Source organism: Heterocephalus glaber, unplaced genomic scaffold (genome assembly GCF_053883595.1).
Source record: "Heterocephalus glaber isolate CG9 unplaced genomic scaffold, H.glaber_assembly_v1.0 deba00001733, whole genome shotgun sequence".
Taxonomy (NCBI): domain Eukaryota; kingdom Metazoa; phylum Chordata; class Mammalia; order Rodentia; family Bathyergidae; genus Heterocephalus; species Heterocephalus glaber.
In genome coordinates this window covers 21,009,175-21,025,632 of record NW_028258444.1, presented here as the reverse complement: position 1 = coordinate 21,025,632, position 16,458 = coordinate 21,009,175, and the positions used below count along the sequence as shown (strand labels likewise).

At 51.2% G+C, this 16,458-nt stretch overlaps 1 protein-coding gene across 3 annotated transcripts; it reads right to left on the bottom strand.

Annotated features, from left to right (window-relative positions):
- Positions 1–916: 916 nt before the first annotated feature.
- Positions 917–8,756, bottom strand: Atg101 (autophagy related 101). 3 transcript variants are annotated; one of them, XM_013079028.3, is made up of 5 exons: positions 6,696–8,756; positions 6,320–6,430; positions 5,559–5,595; positions 2,579–2,904; positions 917–1,589 (listed from the first exon to the last, which is right to left on the bottom strand). In XM_013079028.3, exons 4-5 carry the CDS (start codon positions 2,828–2,830, stop codon positions 1,185–1,187), a joined length of 657 nt encoding a protein of 218 aa, XP_012934482.1. In that variant the 5' UTR covers positions 2,831–2,904; positions 5,559–5,595; positions 6,320–6,430; positions 6,696–8,756; the 3' UTR covers positions 917–1,184. The 3 variants fall into 3 exon arrangements, with proteins under 3 accessions (XP_012934482.1, XP_004862969.1, XP_087056105.1); XM_004862912.3 differs by lacking the exon at positions 5,559–5,595 and having other exon boundaries at positions 6,696–8,424; XM_087199979.1 differs by lacking the exons at positions 6,320–6,430; positions 6,696–8,756 and adding an exon at positions 5,722–5,739.
- Positions 8,757–16,458: the final 7,702 nt, after the last annotated feature.

The following is a 16,458-nucleotide window of genomic DNA, read 5'->3' as shown; positions in this document are numbered from 1 at the left end:
AGGAAAACAGGAAGGCCCCTCAGACTGCAGCAGGCCACATGGGGGCTACAGACCATCAAGGACTTGTTGGAAAGGGTCTTCCCCATCCCCAAATCCCCTCCCAGTTCTTCAACTCTCTGATGCCAGAGGACATCACAAAACCTCAGTCAGGAAACAGCCTGAGGCCAAAGAGCGTGGCATGGGAAAAAAATATAAACTCTTCCTGGCTATCCTGGCTACCTACCCTGCCTCCATTGGTAAGACATTGGTAAGACAATGGTAAGGACCATTGGTAAGACAACTTCTCCCACATCCCCCCTAGCACACCTTCTAACACACAATTCATTTAGTCAGATTAAAACTGCTGAAGATGGAGTCAAAGAGCATTGCAAAACAGAAAACAAATCCATAGAAACATAGCACATGAGGAAGGCTTTGAGTATGCTTGTGTAAAAATGGGTGAGTTACCAAAGTAATGCTCTAACAATCAGCAAAGGCAGTCCAGGCTGGAAGAAGTACCACCACTGCAAGCTGGCCAGGCTCTCCCAAGACACCGACATCAAATGACTTTTCTGGTGTAGCTAGGGACCTGTGTGTGCTCTATGGCCACAGAGAAGACATTCTTTGGGGTACCATGAAGTAAGACCAGATAATATGAAGGCCAGGGATGTCATGGCTTCCCCTTCGAGGAAATAGCTCAGTCACATCCAAAAGCAACAGGCCCTTACCCCATGCTGTCATTCATGGGACTAATCACGGTCACACTCTGTGGGTAACATCTGACTGTGTGAATGTCCAACAAAGTGCAAATTACATCAGTTTTAATCTGTCTTTAATCCCATCCATCCATCCCCTCAGCTTGGAGTCACGTTCCTGCTCACACCTGTGTCCCTGAAGGAACACCAGGAAGTCTTAATGATTGAGGATGAACCCAAACTCATGTCTCAGCTTTATTACCATCCTCGTGGTGGCTCTTCTGTACAGTGGAGAACAAAAGGGGATCCTCTCCAAGGGAGTGAAGAGACTGTAAGCAGAACATGACTGCCAGCAAAGGTTCAGGGATGACCAGAGGCTGGCAACCACAAAACAAGCCAAGGGCCACCCTTTCCAAGTCTCACCAAGAACCCAGAGCCGGGTCAGACTCCCAAGGGCCTGACAGTACAGTCCCTGGAAGCCACAAAGGAGCTCCCACAACTCCAGCAGGCCTACAGGGCAAGGGTGTCTTTGATAAGCCTGCGCATGGTGGTGGTGACTGAGGTACCCAGGGCATCAGTGATCTGAAAGGAGATCTTGTAAAGGTAGGGCTGCACATCCCGCAAGCCTGTGTCAAACACGTTGTCCACCTCCGACTGTGTGGGCATCTTGGGCAGGTATTCATGCCGGTTCATCACCTCCACGATGTTGATGATCTTCTCGCAGAGCTTCTCACCCACCTTCTCCCGGCAGATCTGCCGCTCCTGCTCCGTGGCCAGAGCCACCACATGCACCTTGACTGTCCACACTTCCCATGGGATACACTCATCTGAGAAAGGCCACCGAGATTTCTTTTTCTGATAGAACTCCAAGGACATCTGCCCCAACCCATCACCACCCGAGTTTCGCAGTGCATCCTGGGGAAGAAGAGATTACAGATGATCGGGCCAAAGCCTTTGAAGAGCTCTCACCCTGCCAGTGTCTACTTCCTAAGCCCCAGGAAATTACACCCCTCTAGCTCTTAGTCCTTCAGACATGGCAGAGAATGAGATTCAGAGAAGGCAAAGGATTTGTGTAAGGTGACACAGCATACTTCCAGCCTAAACCTGAATGGTTCATGCAAATCAATATCATATGCCTCCAAGCCCAACTCCTTCAGCTTTCTATCTGTTTGTTTGTTTGCTTGCTTGAGACAGGGTCTTGCTATATAGCAAAGGCTGGCCTCAAACTCAGTGATCCTCCTGCCTCAGCCTCCTGATTGCTGGGATTTTACAGGTGTGCAGCACCACGCCCGGCATCAGCTTTGTTAACCACTTAGAAGTCCAATTATTTAAATACAGGAGGACCAAAAATTGCAAATGTTTAACTAATTTTTCTAAGATAACAATCTGACAATTTTACCAAATTTTACAATTTATTCAATATAAGACTCATTGAGCTGGGCTGGGGCTGTAGCTCCGTGTGAAGGCCCTGGGTTCAACGCAAGAAAAAAGGGGGAAGGGGGAAGGGGAGGGGAAGGAAGGAAGGAAGAGAGAGAGAGGCGTGAGTGGGAGCAGGAGCAGAGCAAGCAGAGAGGTGTCCTAAGAGTTGTGGAGCCAGAGAAAGTCAAGACCGCAGGAGCAATGACCCTCATCTGCCAAAGGGACCTGACCACATTGGCTTCCTGCTCTCCCTTCTCCCCCAAGTATCTGTGCAGGCATCCTTCGCCCACCCCATCCCACCCCACCCTACCCTGACACATAAGCCCTCCTACCCCAGGAAGAGCTCTCAATATGCCTGTACCTTTCTGCCTGAAAGAACCCAATCCACACTTCCAGGAAGGGTAAGCAGGTCCAAGCCAGCCTACGTAGAGAGATATTCCAGCTCCACCTACCATTGCCTACCATCAGCTGTACCATTCCCCTACCTTGAACTCCCCGACAACCTTGCGCAGGGCACGGTCCAGCTCCTCAGAGGACACTCGCACATAGGTGAAATCAATGAAGTCACAGTCAACATCCTGGGTGCCCACAGTACCGATGGAGTAGGTGCCTTCCTTCTTGTAGTGGAACTTGCCCGTGCTTCGGTGCAGGAGCACTGTGTGCAGCACAGCCAACATGGCCTCCTCCACCTGCCGTCCCTCCACCGACACCTCCAGCACCTCTGAGCGACAGTTCATCCTGCAGCCAGTGGCCCACACCAGGACGGGGGCTTGGGATAAAAACAGGGAACTTTGCCCCACCCAGGGGCCACCTGCAAGAGGAGCCCAGGTCAGAATGCTGACATCATATGAACCATCTGCACATCCCTGTTCACTTCCTGCTCAGTTCAGCTCAGCCCCTGCCTCTGCTGTGCCCTACACTCTGAGAGCACATGCTATCAGAAAATCACAAACCTTCTCGGTCAGAGAGCAGCAGAAGCATCAATGCTACTGTACAAACTGCCAGTGGAGACCTACATTCCATTAACAGCATTCAGTGCAGCAACCAGCAAAGGCTCCTTATGCAGCACTTGTCAGGCACTAACCTAGCCCCGGGAGCTGAGGGGATACAGGACCAACGGGCAGGTAAATGTTCCCACTGTGGTGAGAGAACAAGATAGAAATAAGAAAAGAAAGACCCAGAGTCTCATGTCCTGGGAACTTGCATGACCACAGGTTAAGACACTTAGACTCTATCCTGTAAAGAGTGAAGAGAGTCACTGCAAGCCATGCCAAGATCAAATCTGTGCATAAGAAAGTTAACTCTGACTAAAGGGCAAAGAATGGGTCGTAACTACTTTGGGGTCACAAGTTCCTTTGAGAAGTCAATGAAAGCCATGCAGGATGGGCTTTAAAACCTGAATTGAAAAATAAATAAATACATACATAGAAAATAAATAAAACCTGAATTGAGCCAGGCAAGGTGGCATACACTTGTAATCTCAGCACTTGGGAGCTGATCGCTGTGAGTTCAAGCCCAGCCCCGGCTCCACAGTGAGTTCAAGACCAGCCTTTGGCCTTTTTTGAGACTCAAAAAACAAACAAACAAACAAACAAACCTGTGCATAATACACACCAAATCCCACGCATTTCCAGGGCCATCCAGACTCCAGTGTAAAAATGGGCGATTTAAGGCAAAGAAGTTGGGCAAGAAAACCCGTCAGAAGTCACTATAGTCATAGCAGTTACAGGCCTCAAAGAGCTAGGGATATAGCTTAGTCATTCAGGGCTTGCCTAGCATGCACTGAGGCCTTAGGTTCAATTCCTAGCACCTGGGCTAGGGATTTAGATCAGTGGCACCATGCCTGCCTCATAAGCACAAGGCCCTGTACCAAAAAAAAAAAAAGAGGCAAATTCCTAGCACCACAAAAATAAATACATAAATGTTGTCTAGGCCAGCCCCAAACTCCTGGCCTCTTAAGTAATCCTCCTGCCTCAGCCTCTTGAGTAGCTGAGACTACATGTGTGTGCCATGTCTCCCAGCTCTCCTACATCTTGCTTTGTCATGGTCTAGATCTTAAATGTCCCTCAAAGGCCATGTGTTAAAGGTCTGGTTGCCAGCCATAGGTGCAACTCTTAGAGGTAGGGCCTAGTGAAAGGAAGCTAAGCACTGGTGCCGTGACTTTGCAGGGGATACTAGGACCCCTGGCCCCCTATTTTTGTTTCCTAGCAGCCATAAGGTGAACAGCTTTGTTCCAACTTGTATTTCCCACCACAATGTCCTGTTAGCCACAGACTCAAAAGCAACAGTGCCAGCAGACTATGGAATGAAACCATGGGCCAAAATAAATCTTTGCTTCTTTTAAGTTGTTTATCTCAGATATTTTGTTATAGTGATGACTAAGACACTCTGGGACCTTTAGCAAATAGGTCAACCTCTCTGAACTTGTTTTCTACCTATAAAAAGGGATTTGTGAGCCAGGTGTAGTTGTACATCCCGGTAATACTTGAGGAGGGTGAGGCAGAAGGATACAAAGTTCAAGCCAAGCCTGGGCACTTACTGACTTAGTGTGAACCGATCTCGAAAAAAGGGGAGGGAGGAGTACAGTCCAGTGCAAAAACTATGGGTTCAATCCCCAGGACCACAAAAATAAGTAAATAAAAATAAAATAGGAATGTGGCAAGGACTAGTTAAAGAAATACATGTAAAACACAGTATACTGGTCAAGAACAATGACTCAAAAGCCCAAGATACCCTGGATTGGAACTCCAGCTCTGCCACTACTCCCTGTGTGATCTTAGGCAAGCTGCCTAAAACTTATGTGCCTCAGTTTCCCCATCAGTAACAGAAAATAGTAATAACAGCTATCTTGAGAGGATTATTCAAGGAGTGAATGAGTTAGCATGTGTAAACCACTTAAAGCAGGACCTGGCAAGTACTGAACATTTACTAAGCATTAGCTGCTATAATTCATTATTATGTTATTGCCTAAAGATAACACCAGGCCATACTACAGCAGTGGCAGGAAGAGTTGGAAGGTGAAGAGACCTGAGAACCAGAACTTAGTAAGTAATCAAATATGAGCCCATACTGGGATTTAGCTCAGCAGCAGAGTGCTTGCCTAGCATGCCCATCACACATCAAAGCAGGAAAAAAAAAAAAAGCCCAGAGGAACAGCCAAGTTTCATAGCTGTGTGTTCAGCTTGCAAAGTGCCCCTGACAGGGAATTCACTGCTTCTCACATAAGACTATCCCATCTTTTAGCCAGACACGGTGGCGTACGGAGGCTGAGGCAGGACTGCCAAGAGTCTGAGGTCAGCTTGGGCTACATAGTGAGTTTAAGACCAGCCTGGAACTACACAGCAAGACCCTGACTCAAAAAAAGAAAGAAAAAACAACAAAAACAAATAAACTACACAGTGAGATGCTGTCTCAAAAAAAACAAAAAATCGGTCAGAGATTTAGCTCAGTGGTGCTGCCACCTGCCTTGAAAGCACAAGGTCCCGAGTCCAATCCCCGGTACCTAAAAAAAAAAAAAGGAAACAAAACACTAGTCCATCTTTAGACTGTTCTATTCAGTTACTCTATCTCATGCTTCAAACCATTAAGTTTTTATTCTGATACTGAAGCCACATAAAATCAGTCTCACCCTTTCCCAAGCGAGCTTTTCTGATATTCAGGGGCAGCTCTTCTGTCAGAGTCACTTCTCACTCATTCTACAAGTTGAAGGTTCTCAGTCACCATAAACACACTTGTTTGACATTACTTCTCTTCTCCTAGTACCTAGTGGAATGCATCCTGACCCAGGAATTCCAGGTCCTTCTAGGAGTTGCTGTGTTGGTTTCTCTTCCATCAAGGGTGAGATGGCTTTCTTGCCATTACCTGCCCTCTAGTTTTAACTCCATCCAACTGTTTCCCACCTAGAGATTCCAAGCTCTAGTCCAGTCCCCTTTCCTCCTTAACTTTCCCTTTGTGGGTCCCCCACAAACCTTTGTACAGGCCATACACCTCCTCACTTTGGCCCCAAGTTCAGGGTCTTTCCTCAGTCTCGGTGTTATTCCAGAACCCACTTCCCCAGGAAGCCAGTCCTGACCAGCCAGTTCCCAGAGCAGTTGCATTTAGTTATCCAGCCATACGGCTATGGTGAGCAATGAAGTGCAAGGCCTGGGAAGTCGCGTCCCTGCAAGAGGCAGAGGCTGACTGGAGTGTGGATGCAACCCAAGACACTCCCCCCGCCCCATCCTTACGCGTCTGGGATGGAGCGCGGGGTCACTCGGGCTTGATCGCCCTTCCTTCTCCAGCCCTGGTACGACCTCCGCACAGCTGCTCTGCGCCGGCGCTGAGCCTCGAGAAACGGACTAAAAGCAAGAACAGAAGACTACTGAGTTCTGTAGCGAAAACCGAGACAACCGCCAAAGTCACGTACCCCCGCCGCCGCTCCCCAAGGTCCTCCACAGACCGGGGAACCCAGGAGGAGCCGACTTCTCGGACGTCTCGGGGGCGGCGCCCCGCGCTGAGCCTAGCCGGGCTCTGGGGGATCGAGGCGCGCTCTTAGGCCCGTTGCGGCAGGAGGTACCAGCGCCCGCGCCGGAAGGGGGACGGGCGGCTAGGACGGTTCCTTACCTCTTCGAACTGAGGTCAGTAGCCAGAGGGCCAAGACACAGCCCAGGGTTCAGGCGCCAGACCACCGCAGCAACTGGGGAGCCGGGACCGGAAGCCTCGCACCGTCCAGGTGAGTGACGAACCGGAGCGTGCCACCTGTGGCCTTCAGCTGGGGAGCGGCCGGCTCGGCCGAGGCCTCTCACCACTGGCGCTGCCCTCAGCATCTGGAAACTCATAGGAAGGTACACACATATTCAGGTTCTGCTCAAAATCTTGGGTACTTCTTTTTGTCTTGATTATTCCTCGGACCGTTAGGCCTCATGGTAAGAAGTATCCCCCTTATTTGGACGAGTCCACTCACTCCCACCAGCGAGACTGTTGTTTTGTCTGGAGCAAATCACTTCCGCCATAGAGACGGTATGGAAGGAGGGGCCAGACGGGCCCTACGCTGCCTCCCTCGGCCGAGAGATGTCACACCGATGAATTGAGCCCTTTGAAGAAAATGATCCGGGACCCTTGGCTGAGAGCCCAGGAAAAGGCACCGATCCCCATAAATTCAGGGCCATAAACTGAATTCAGGGGCATAACCAGAATCCTGACAATGAGCGCACACCGGTATGCTGCCTGACGCCGAATGGATGGCAAAAACTTGTGTTTGTCCAACGTACTTAATGGGCAGGATCCCTGACCTTCAACCCACACAGAGGTACAGGAGAAAGGGGGTTAATCTTTCTGAGGGTTATCTTCATACTGCAGCACCACTTGATCCTCTACCATGCCTGATCTAGTGACAGTTCTTGTACAGCTTATAATTCGGCCATTGCTTCTCTGATATCACGCATCCTTTCTGATTTCCTCTATAAACAGGCAGCTGATGTGAGAATCCCAAGCAATAACGCACATGAAAGTCCTTTGTGACTCTTGAAGTGTTCTGTGAATATGACTGCACTGTTAGTGCTGTGTAACTGCCTGGAAGCTTGGTTGGTTCTTCACAGATGGTAGGATTTGTCAATTGCTGCTAGAACCTAGTAGGCTCCCTCCAACAGGGGGCACTCTTGAGTTGTTTAACTTGAGGATTAAAATACCTCTTTTTCCAAACACACGTTATCTTCCAGAACAGTAATAGGTAACTTTTTTTTTTTTTAGGTAACATTTATTGAGTGGCACGAAAAGGGCATGATTCTAAACTTGGTGTGGTGGCTTACACCTGTAATCCCAGCAGTCGGGAGGCTGAGGCAGGAGGGTTGCTGTGAGTTGGAGGCCAGCCTGAACTGCATAGCAAGACCCTGTCTCAAAAACAAAACAAACAAAAACCAAAACATTCTCTTTCTGACCTCTAGCAGGGCCCTCCCCATGCACTACCACTCTCTAATATATAGCCCACCCAGTAGTAGTGTACTGACCTACACTCTTAATAGGGAACTGCCTTGATTTCTGGCTTGTTTTTTTCTTTTTTATAAATGTAGGCCAGGTTGCCCTGGAACTCACTATGGTGCCCAAGCGGGCCTAGAACTCTCAGCAATATTCCTGCCTCAGCCTCCTACGTGCTGGGATTACAAGTGACTGGCTCCACCATGCCAAGCTTGATTTGTAGCATTTTTGCAAGCTTTCTACCATACCAATTTCAACCTACAGGATACCACTGAATTCAGAATCTGGAATGAATGATTGATTGCATCATTTTTTTCCCCAGGACTGAGGATTGAACCCAGGGCCTTCCCACTAACCTACATTCCAACTTTTTAAAAAATATTTTTATTGGGCCAGGGATTTAGCTCAGCCGTCTGCCTCACAAGCCCAAGGACCCGAGTTCGATCCCTGGTACCAAAAATATATATTGGGGGAGGGGGCAGGATCTCACTAAGTCCCTAAATTACCCAGGCTGGACTCCAATTTTCAATCCTCCTGCCTCATCTTCCCAGAGTGCTGGGATTACAGGTGTATATCACCATGAGTGGCTGAATGATTGCATCTTTATCACCAGGGGTGCGACAGGCTCCTAAGTGTCAGTACAACTGGCTCCAGCACACCACTGTCACTGTCACTGCCCTAGGCCTCCCTTCCCTCCTCTTCTTCCAAACCTAGCTGCCCACCCACCTCCTCCCTCTCATCTGTTCCTGGTACCCTTCCTTCCTCCCCATGGATTTGCTCTTCTTCAGCCCTTGCCTCTGTCCCAGGTATGAGTACCTCTCCCTGGGTAGCCCCCAGCCAACTTTTCCAGAGCATACACAAAAGTAGGAGAACATCAGGAGAAAGATTTTGAAAGGTGATGCCTGTGAGAAGCTGAAGGGGCTTGGGGACCCAGAGAGCCTGGGACCAACCCTGCCACAGAAGAGGAACCAGAGCCCAACCCCCAGATCCTGCCAGTGAGTGAGGGGAATGACTGACCTCTACCTACCTGACACACTGTCTCAAGCCTCTTGCTGCCACCATCCTGACGTCATCATCATCATCAAGCCTCACTAATTCTTATGCCAGCACTTCAGTCACTACTGTGATGATCTCTCCCACCATGGACCTTTCATGTAAATACAATTCTACCCCCACCCCCAGTTTACAGATAATGAAATGGAGACTTAGTGAAATGCAGTGACTTACTGTAATTGTATGTGTCAACTTGCCTGGGACAGGAGGCCCAGACATTCTAGTTGTGTCTGTGAAGGTGTTTCAGGTAAGATTAATGTCTGGGGCCGGGGATTTAGCTCAGTGGTGCCCCACATGCCTCATAAGCTCAAGGTCCTGAGTTCAATCCCCAGTACTGGAAAAAAAAAAAAATTAATGTCTGGATTGGTAGACTGATCAAAGTGGGTGGCCCTCCCTAGCGTGAGTGGGCCCTACTCAATCAGATGAAAGCCTGGTAGACCCAAAAGCCCAACTCGCCTGTGAGTAAGGGGAAGTCCCTTTAGCTGCTGTAGGCCTGGGACATCAGTCCTTTCTTGCATTCAGACAGGAACTACACCATCAGCTTTTCTAGTTCTCCACTTGCTGACTTCAGATCTTGGGATGTGTCAGCCTTCTCATAATAAATCTCTATCTGACTCCCTCCCATGTATGTATGTGTCCTCTTAGTTCTGTGTTTCTGAAATCCTTGACTACTATACTCACCAAGGCCGCACAATTCCTCTTTCTTTGTTCCATTATGAGGGTGGGGGCCTGTGTGGGGGATAGAACCCAGGGCCTTTGCACTGAGCTATAGCCCCAGATCCCCTCCATCCTTTTTTTAATACAAGATCTCACTAAATTGCTGAATTGCTCAGGCTTGGCTAGAACTTGTGATCCTCCTGCCTCAGGCTTCCAGAGTGCTGGGATTAGAGGTGTGTACCACCATGCCCAGTTTTTCTTTTTGGTGTTGTTGTTGGTTTTTGTTGGGGTTTTTTTTTGAGACAGGGTCTTACTATGTAATTAAGTGGTCTTGAACTCACTATGTAGCCCAGGCTGGCCTCAAACTTGAAGCTATCCTCCTGCCTCAGCCTCCCAAATGCTGGGCTCATAGGCATTCACTACCATGCCCCACCAGCTTTTTGCTTTTTGGGACAAGATCTTACTAAACAGTCCAGGTTGACCTTGAAACCAGATAGATAGCCCAGGCTAAGCTTGAACTCCCTAGTGCTGAGATTACAGGCATGCACCACCATGCTCAACTCCACTAGTTTTTTACCACCCTTGTCCCTACTGCAAAATTCATCCCTCCCAAAGAACCTTTCCTTGTGCAACTGTCCTCTTGCCTCTCTGGTCTCACCAGGTGGTCAAGCCTTGCTTGCCTTGTACTTCCCTGAATTCTTTCAGGGCAGTTCTCCTCAAAGTTCAGACACAAGGGCCCACTCCCATCTGAGTCTTCTGGTCAGGGAAGTGGTCTTGGCCAAAAAGTGTGAGACTGTTAGGTGAATTCTCCCATCCTATATCCTTACTCATGATAATCAAGATCCAATTGTTGCCAGGTGTTGGGATGCATTCTGTAATCCCAGCACTTGGGAGACTGAGGCAGGAGGGTCATGAGTCCGAGGCCAGCCTGGGCTACATAGGAGGACTGTGTCTAAAAAAAAAAAAAAAAAGCAATTCTTCATACACACATAGAACTGTGTGTATGTTACGCCCATGTAATACCTGTAATACCAATGGGACGATTCACAATTGTAGCCCTCTGGAAGCTCCAAGTCTTACAGAAGAAATGGACCAGTGGCTATACCTGGACAAGAAAACCTAACAAATGGTATGCAAGAAATGACAGTAGGTTCTGTAGGGGGCAGAGGTGGCCAGAATGGAGGCTACTGCTGCCATCCCAGAGAGATAGTGTGATGGAAGAGAAAAGTGACACATTGAGAGTGAGGAGCAGTTCCCATCCCTGCTCTCAACAAGTTAGGGAGTGCCTTGGCACCAGAAGAAAACCAGGACGGCCGCAGAGAATACAGGACAACAACCTGATGGGCAGGGCAGGGGGCTCGGGTTCCAGGAAAAAGGGGATATCTGGGGGATTATTCTGGGACCACTTTCTAGAAAAGGGAAATCCAAGGCTGGAGGGAGAGGTTTCACTGAGGGCTGAGAACGGATCAGGGTTCCAAGGCCCGAGAGGAGAGCAGAGAGGGAGCAGAGCACTTCTCGGCCAGAGCCCAGAGCCCCAGCTAGCCAGACAGGCCTCTCACCAGGGCTCTCTTAGCCACGCCTGCAGCAAAGGCCTGTGGAGGACCTTGAAGGCCAACTCAAGACCTTGGGTGTAGGCAGCTGACGTTGCCTGGTGAGTGTGGCCTCAGATGGCCCCACCTCATCCTGGGGTGCACCCAGGGGAGAGCTGAGCCCCAAAGCTGGCCCTGAAGGCCACCCTAGCCGCTCCAGAGCTGACCCCAGTGGCGTCACAGGGAGTGACTCAAGCCCCAGAAACAACAGTGAGTGGGACTGACGTCAGGCCAGGGGCTCCGGATGGTGGCCAGCCTGGCTGGATAGCCAGCACCCTGTCTGCTGACCCCCGGCTGGGGCCAGGCCTCAGGGGCGAAGAGGACCAGCTGTCTCCTTCTGACTTCTGCTCCCTGAGGTCCTAGGCAGGAGCTCCTCCACCTCCCACCCTCTCTAGGATGTTGCTCCCAGTCCCCGCCCTCTGTGGCAGAGGAAATGGCTGGGCGGAGGAGAAAGCAGAGAAAGTGGCAGAGGGCGTGAGAAAGAGGTTCCTCCCAGGTCCAACCCGCTAACCTCATCAGGCAGCCTCTAGGCCGAGACCAGGCTGGGGTGTATGTCTGCTGTCTGCCCTGCTAACATCTGGGGATCGGTCCTCCGTGTTGGGGTAAAGCTGTGTTGTGTTCTCAGGCAAGGTCTGTGTTTGTCTAGCCTGGCTGAGGTAGGGGTAGGGCTTTATTTTGGGGCCTGTGTCCCTAGGGAGACAGTCCCTCCCCGCAAGGGCTGTGCATCTCTCCGTTGGGAAGTGTGTGTATATCCGTCATTCTTGGGGTAAAGGAATCTCTGACTGTCCCTGGGAAGGGGAATGGTTGTTATCCACCCTGGTAGGGGAGGGTCTGTATCTACCCCGGGGGGCATCTCTGTAACTGTCCTCATAGTATTTCAGTTACCTCTGACTCTCTGGGTTAGGGTTCAGGGTTCCTGCTTGGTCGCCCCAAGGCTAGGCTCCCTGGGTGGGGGCACCAGGCTAGGCGGGGCGGCGCCAGTCAGCACCCAGCCCTCCAGGCTTGCAGCTGGGCACTGTTCCCTGCTAAGGCGGCCGGCGTGTACCAGGACAGCCCCCCACACCGCACTCCCCTCCCTAGCCCAGTTGCCCCCCCCCCACACCACCCCCGCGGCCTCGCTGAGCCTGATTTATGGTCCCAAGTCGAGGCTGGACAGTGCCAGTGCCTGGGTCAGACCTTGAGGAGACTTTAAGTGACCCCCCCCCAGCTGGACAGGGTCAGGGCCCAGTGGGAGGCCAGGGGGAGCCAGGGTGGTGGGGCAGAGGAGCAGAGAAAGGGCACAGAGTAGTAGGCGGGTGGCAGAAGGCAGGGCCTAAGCCTCTAGGATGCTGCAAGCCCCGGGCCAGCTCTGAAGCCAGCTGGGGAGCCTGGAATGGCCCTCCTGCCCTCAGAAGGGGCAAGAACCATGGAGGAGTGAGGGGCTGCACACAACTCAGCCTGGCACTGACTCTTTCCTGTACCTACTGCAGGGGCCAAGGTTCCAAAATCTAACCGCACCCCGGGAGTGGGGGCCTGGGCCGAAGCCTGAGAGCCTGAGGCTGGAGCGGGGCTGAGGCAGAGTTTCCGGCAGAGCCTGCAGCCTGAAAAGCTGCTAGGTGAGCAGTGGGTCTTCGGGTTGGAAGCAGGGCGGACGGAGGCTTACTCACCCTTCAGCTCCGTCCCGAGGAGGCCCAGTCCAGGGGCTTGTGGGGAAGGGGCCGGGGCTCACCCAGATTTCTAAGCTTATGCTTTCTGGAGTCCTGGGCCCAGCTTTCACACAAGGGCCACCCAGCATTGCCCTCAGCCAGGACACAGCTCAGACATGTGCCACACAGTTGCCTCCTGGCTGTGAAGGCCATTGCCGCTCACCATCCAGTCACCACACACGTCTCATCTCTGACAGGCTCTCTCAGGGTTCCCTCTTGGTTTGTGTGTGTGTTTTGTTTTTTGTGGTGCAGGAAATTGAACCCAGGACTTCCTGCATTCCAGGAAAGCACTCTATCACTGAGTTATATCCCTGGCCTTTTTGAGTTTTTGAGGCAGGTTCTTCCTAATTTGCCTGGGCTGGGCTCAACCTTTTGTTTGTTGGAGACAGGGTCTCGATGAGTAATTCAAACTGGCCTTGAACCCACAGCAACCCTCCTGCCTCAGCCTCCCCAGTACTGAAATTATAGGCATACACCACACTCTTGTACCGCATAGCTGCTGCCATGAAGCTCAGCATACTGGATACAGAATGGACCATACTTGCCCATGAGCTTCAGAAACCCCTAGCCTCCTGAGGCTGACCTTCACCACCTCTCTCCACAACCAAGACCTGGTGGCTAGAGCCCAGGTATGGAGCAGCTTCCTCCACCACACACCCCAGAGAAGGGCGTGGGCAGGGACTCCTCGGTATACAGGGTCCCTCCCCACCTTATCCCCAGACCACCCCTCCTGAGTCATGATGGCATCTGAAGGCTGAGGAGGGGTCCAGGGCCTCTGGGCACAGGGCCCAGCGTGGGCGGGGTGGGGAGACAGGGAGGCAGGCTTCCTGAGTCTGCGAGTAAGGACAAACAGCAGGCTTTGAGGCCTTGGAAAATCCCGCCCGGGATTCCAGGCCCTGCCGGCGTCATTGCCTTTTGACTATTGTCCCTGTCGGAAATGGGCCCAGCCCCCGGCCAGCAGGGACAGAGCAGCCATTGTGAGGCCCCACCAGGCTCAATGCCCCCTTGTTCGCACTCAGGGGCCCCTAGCGAGATTTGGAGGCCAGTTCCTTCAGTTGCTGAGTGGAAAGAAAGAGCCTGCCTCCAGCCTCCAGCTGGGCGGGGCAGGGTGGGGCTGGAGGGTCAGCACCCCCACCCCAGTTGCCAGAGTCCTGGAAAGGATTTGCCACCAATGCAGCTTTTATTTGCAAGGCACTGGGATGGGAGATCTAGTGGTTAAGTAGCCAGACACAGCCAATCAGCTACTTAGAAGCCAAGTGACCTTGGGTAAGTCACTTCCTTTTCTCCGGATTACCCTCTTTTGGAAAAATAGCTAATATTTATTGGGTGTTTACATGCCAGGCACCATTCGAGACACTTTATTTGTATTCACTCATGTAATCCTTACAGCAACTCTATGAAAGAGGTACAATTTTTTCTCATTTATAGATGAAAATACTGAGGCACAGAAAGGTTAAGTAACTTCCCCAATATTACCCAGCTAGTAAGCGCTATGGAAGGGTGGTGGTGGTGACACAGGCCTGTATTCCCAGCACTTGGGAGGCTGAGGCAGGGGGATTGCTTCGAGTTCAGGGCCAACCTGGGCTGCATAGTGAGTTCAAAGCCAGCATGAATTCCAAACTGAGACCCTGTCTCAGAAAAAAAAAAAACTTTAAAAAAAAAATCTAAATTGCTAGCTCCACGAGTTTTTGTTTTTTTTTTTTTTTTTTTGGTACTGGGGATCAAACTTGGGAACTTGTGCTTTCAAGGCACGCAGCAAAACCACCGAGCTAAATCCCCGGCCCTAGGATTTTCTTCTTTTACTTCCTCTGTGTGCATTTATTTGTGAGTGCACCTGTGTGTGCTGGCCTCCTGCACACTGAGCTCTCATGTGCTTTATCTTTGAGTTACACCTCCAGCCCTGGAGCCAAGATTTAAGGGAATCTGGATCCAGAGTACTTGCTTTTTACCACGCTACTCAGTCCACACCTGTGAGGTGGGGATAATCATGCTTCCTTCCCTGAGTGGTATTGAGGGCCGGAAATAATAAACACCTGAGAAGGAGCTAGCCTGTAGCTATTATCATCACAACAGGGTTTTGAGAACTCCTGAGACCAAGATTCTCCTCGGCCCCACCCATTCCCAGCCTCTGGCTCCACCCCAAGCACCTAAGGACTGTAGTCCCCCTGCCTTCCCCAGGGGCCTGCCCTGTCTGCGTATCTGTCTGTGCTAAAGGCGCCTGGAGGAGAGTGACCCAAAGTCAGAGGGACTCAGTCCAGCCGCAACGGGGGAGGTTCCCAGCAAGCTCTGTCCCTAACCAGAGCTTTGTCACCCCCCCAAACTGTACAGGAAAACTGAGGCTCAGTGAGGAAGAGGGGCTTCTCTGGCAGCAGCAGGCTGGTGGAGGCAAACCTGAGGGGCAGCTGCTGACTGCACCCCTACCCATCCCCCCTTTGGGTGCTGGTGCTGTTGACCAAGTGTACTCAGGGACTAAGACACACATGCCAGGGATGCATGCTTGGAAGTTCACAGTACTGCTGGGCACATGCAGACTTTCAGAAGGCTGAAGCTGGACTGCATTCCCAGGACCCAAGTGAGGGCATATGGCTGGGGAGTACCGGGGAAGGTGCTGGCTTCTCCCCTGCTCTAGAACAGAGCCTATGTTGCCGAACTCACATGCAGTGAAGTTGCCCCTATCCAGCCTGTACCCAGGGCCCTTGCAAGTGGAGACTCAGGTCCTGGGCCAGGGCTCGTGAGCAGGTGTGAAAACACTACCTGCAAGGCTCCTACGGGTCCAAGGAGTGATGAAGCTGGGTGGGTACTGAGCACAGCAGAGGAGGCGCCAGCTCCAAAAGGGTGACCAGCCCCCAGATCTGGATGGCAGCTAAAGGATGTAATAATGGGCCTCATCCATCAACAAATCTGTCTCTGAGGAATAGAGCCCAGGAATCTGCATTTTTAAGCCAGCTGACTAAGCAACTGATGAGCTAGGGAAAGAGTCGAACCTGTACGGAGGCACTTGGACATAGATGAAAGTCTCAGAACAATTTTCTTGCCAAGACCAGGGATACCAGCTATATGGGGCCTGCTGCAGGGGTAGGGAGAATGTTGAGAATGTGGATGAAACAAAATTTAAACTAAGCAACATTAGCTACTACCGATTTGAGTTCTCCTCTACCCACCCCCATGCTAAGCACTATACAAATACACTCTAGTCCTACAGCTCTGTGAGGCGGGGGGGGGGGGTCTATTCTTTTTCACAGATGTGGAAACCCAAGAATTAGAGCGCTGAGGGTATAGCTTAGCAGCACAGCAATAGCCTGGCATTGTGAGGCCCTGGATTCAATCAAATCCCTGGGGGGGGGGGGGTAGTGGAGACTTTCCACCCATTAGAAACAGGCGAGGATTTAGCTCAGAGGCATGGCACCTGCTTGGCAAGCGAAAGGTCCT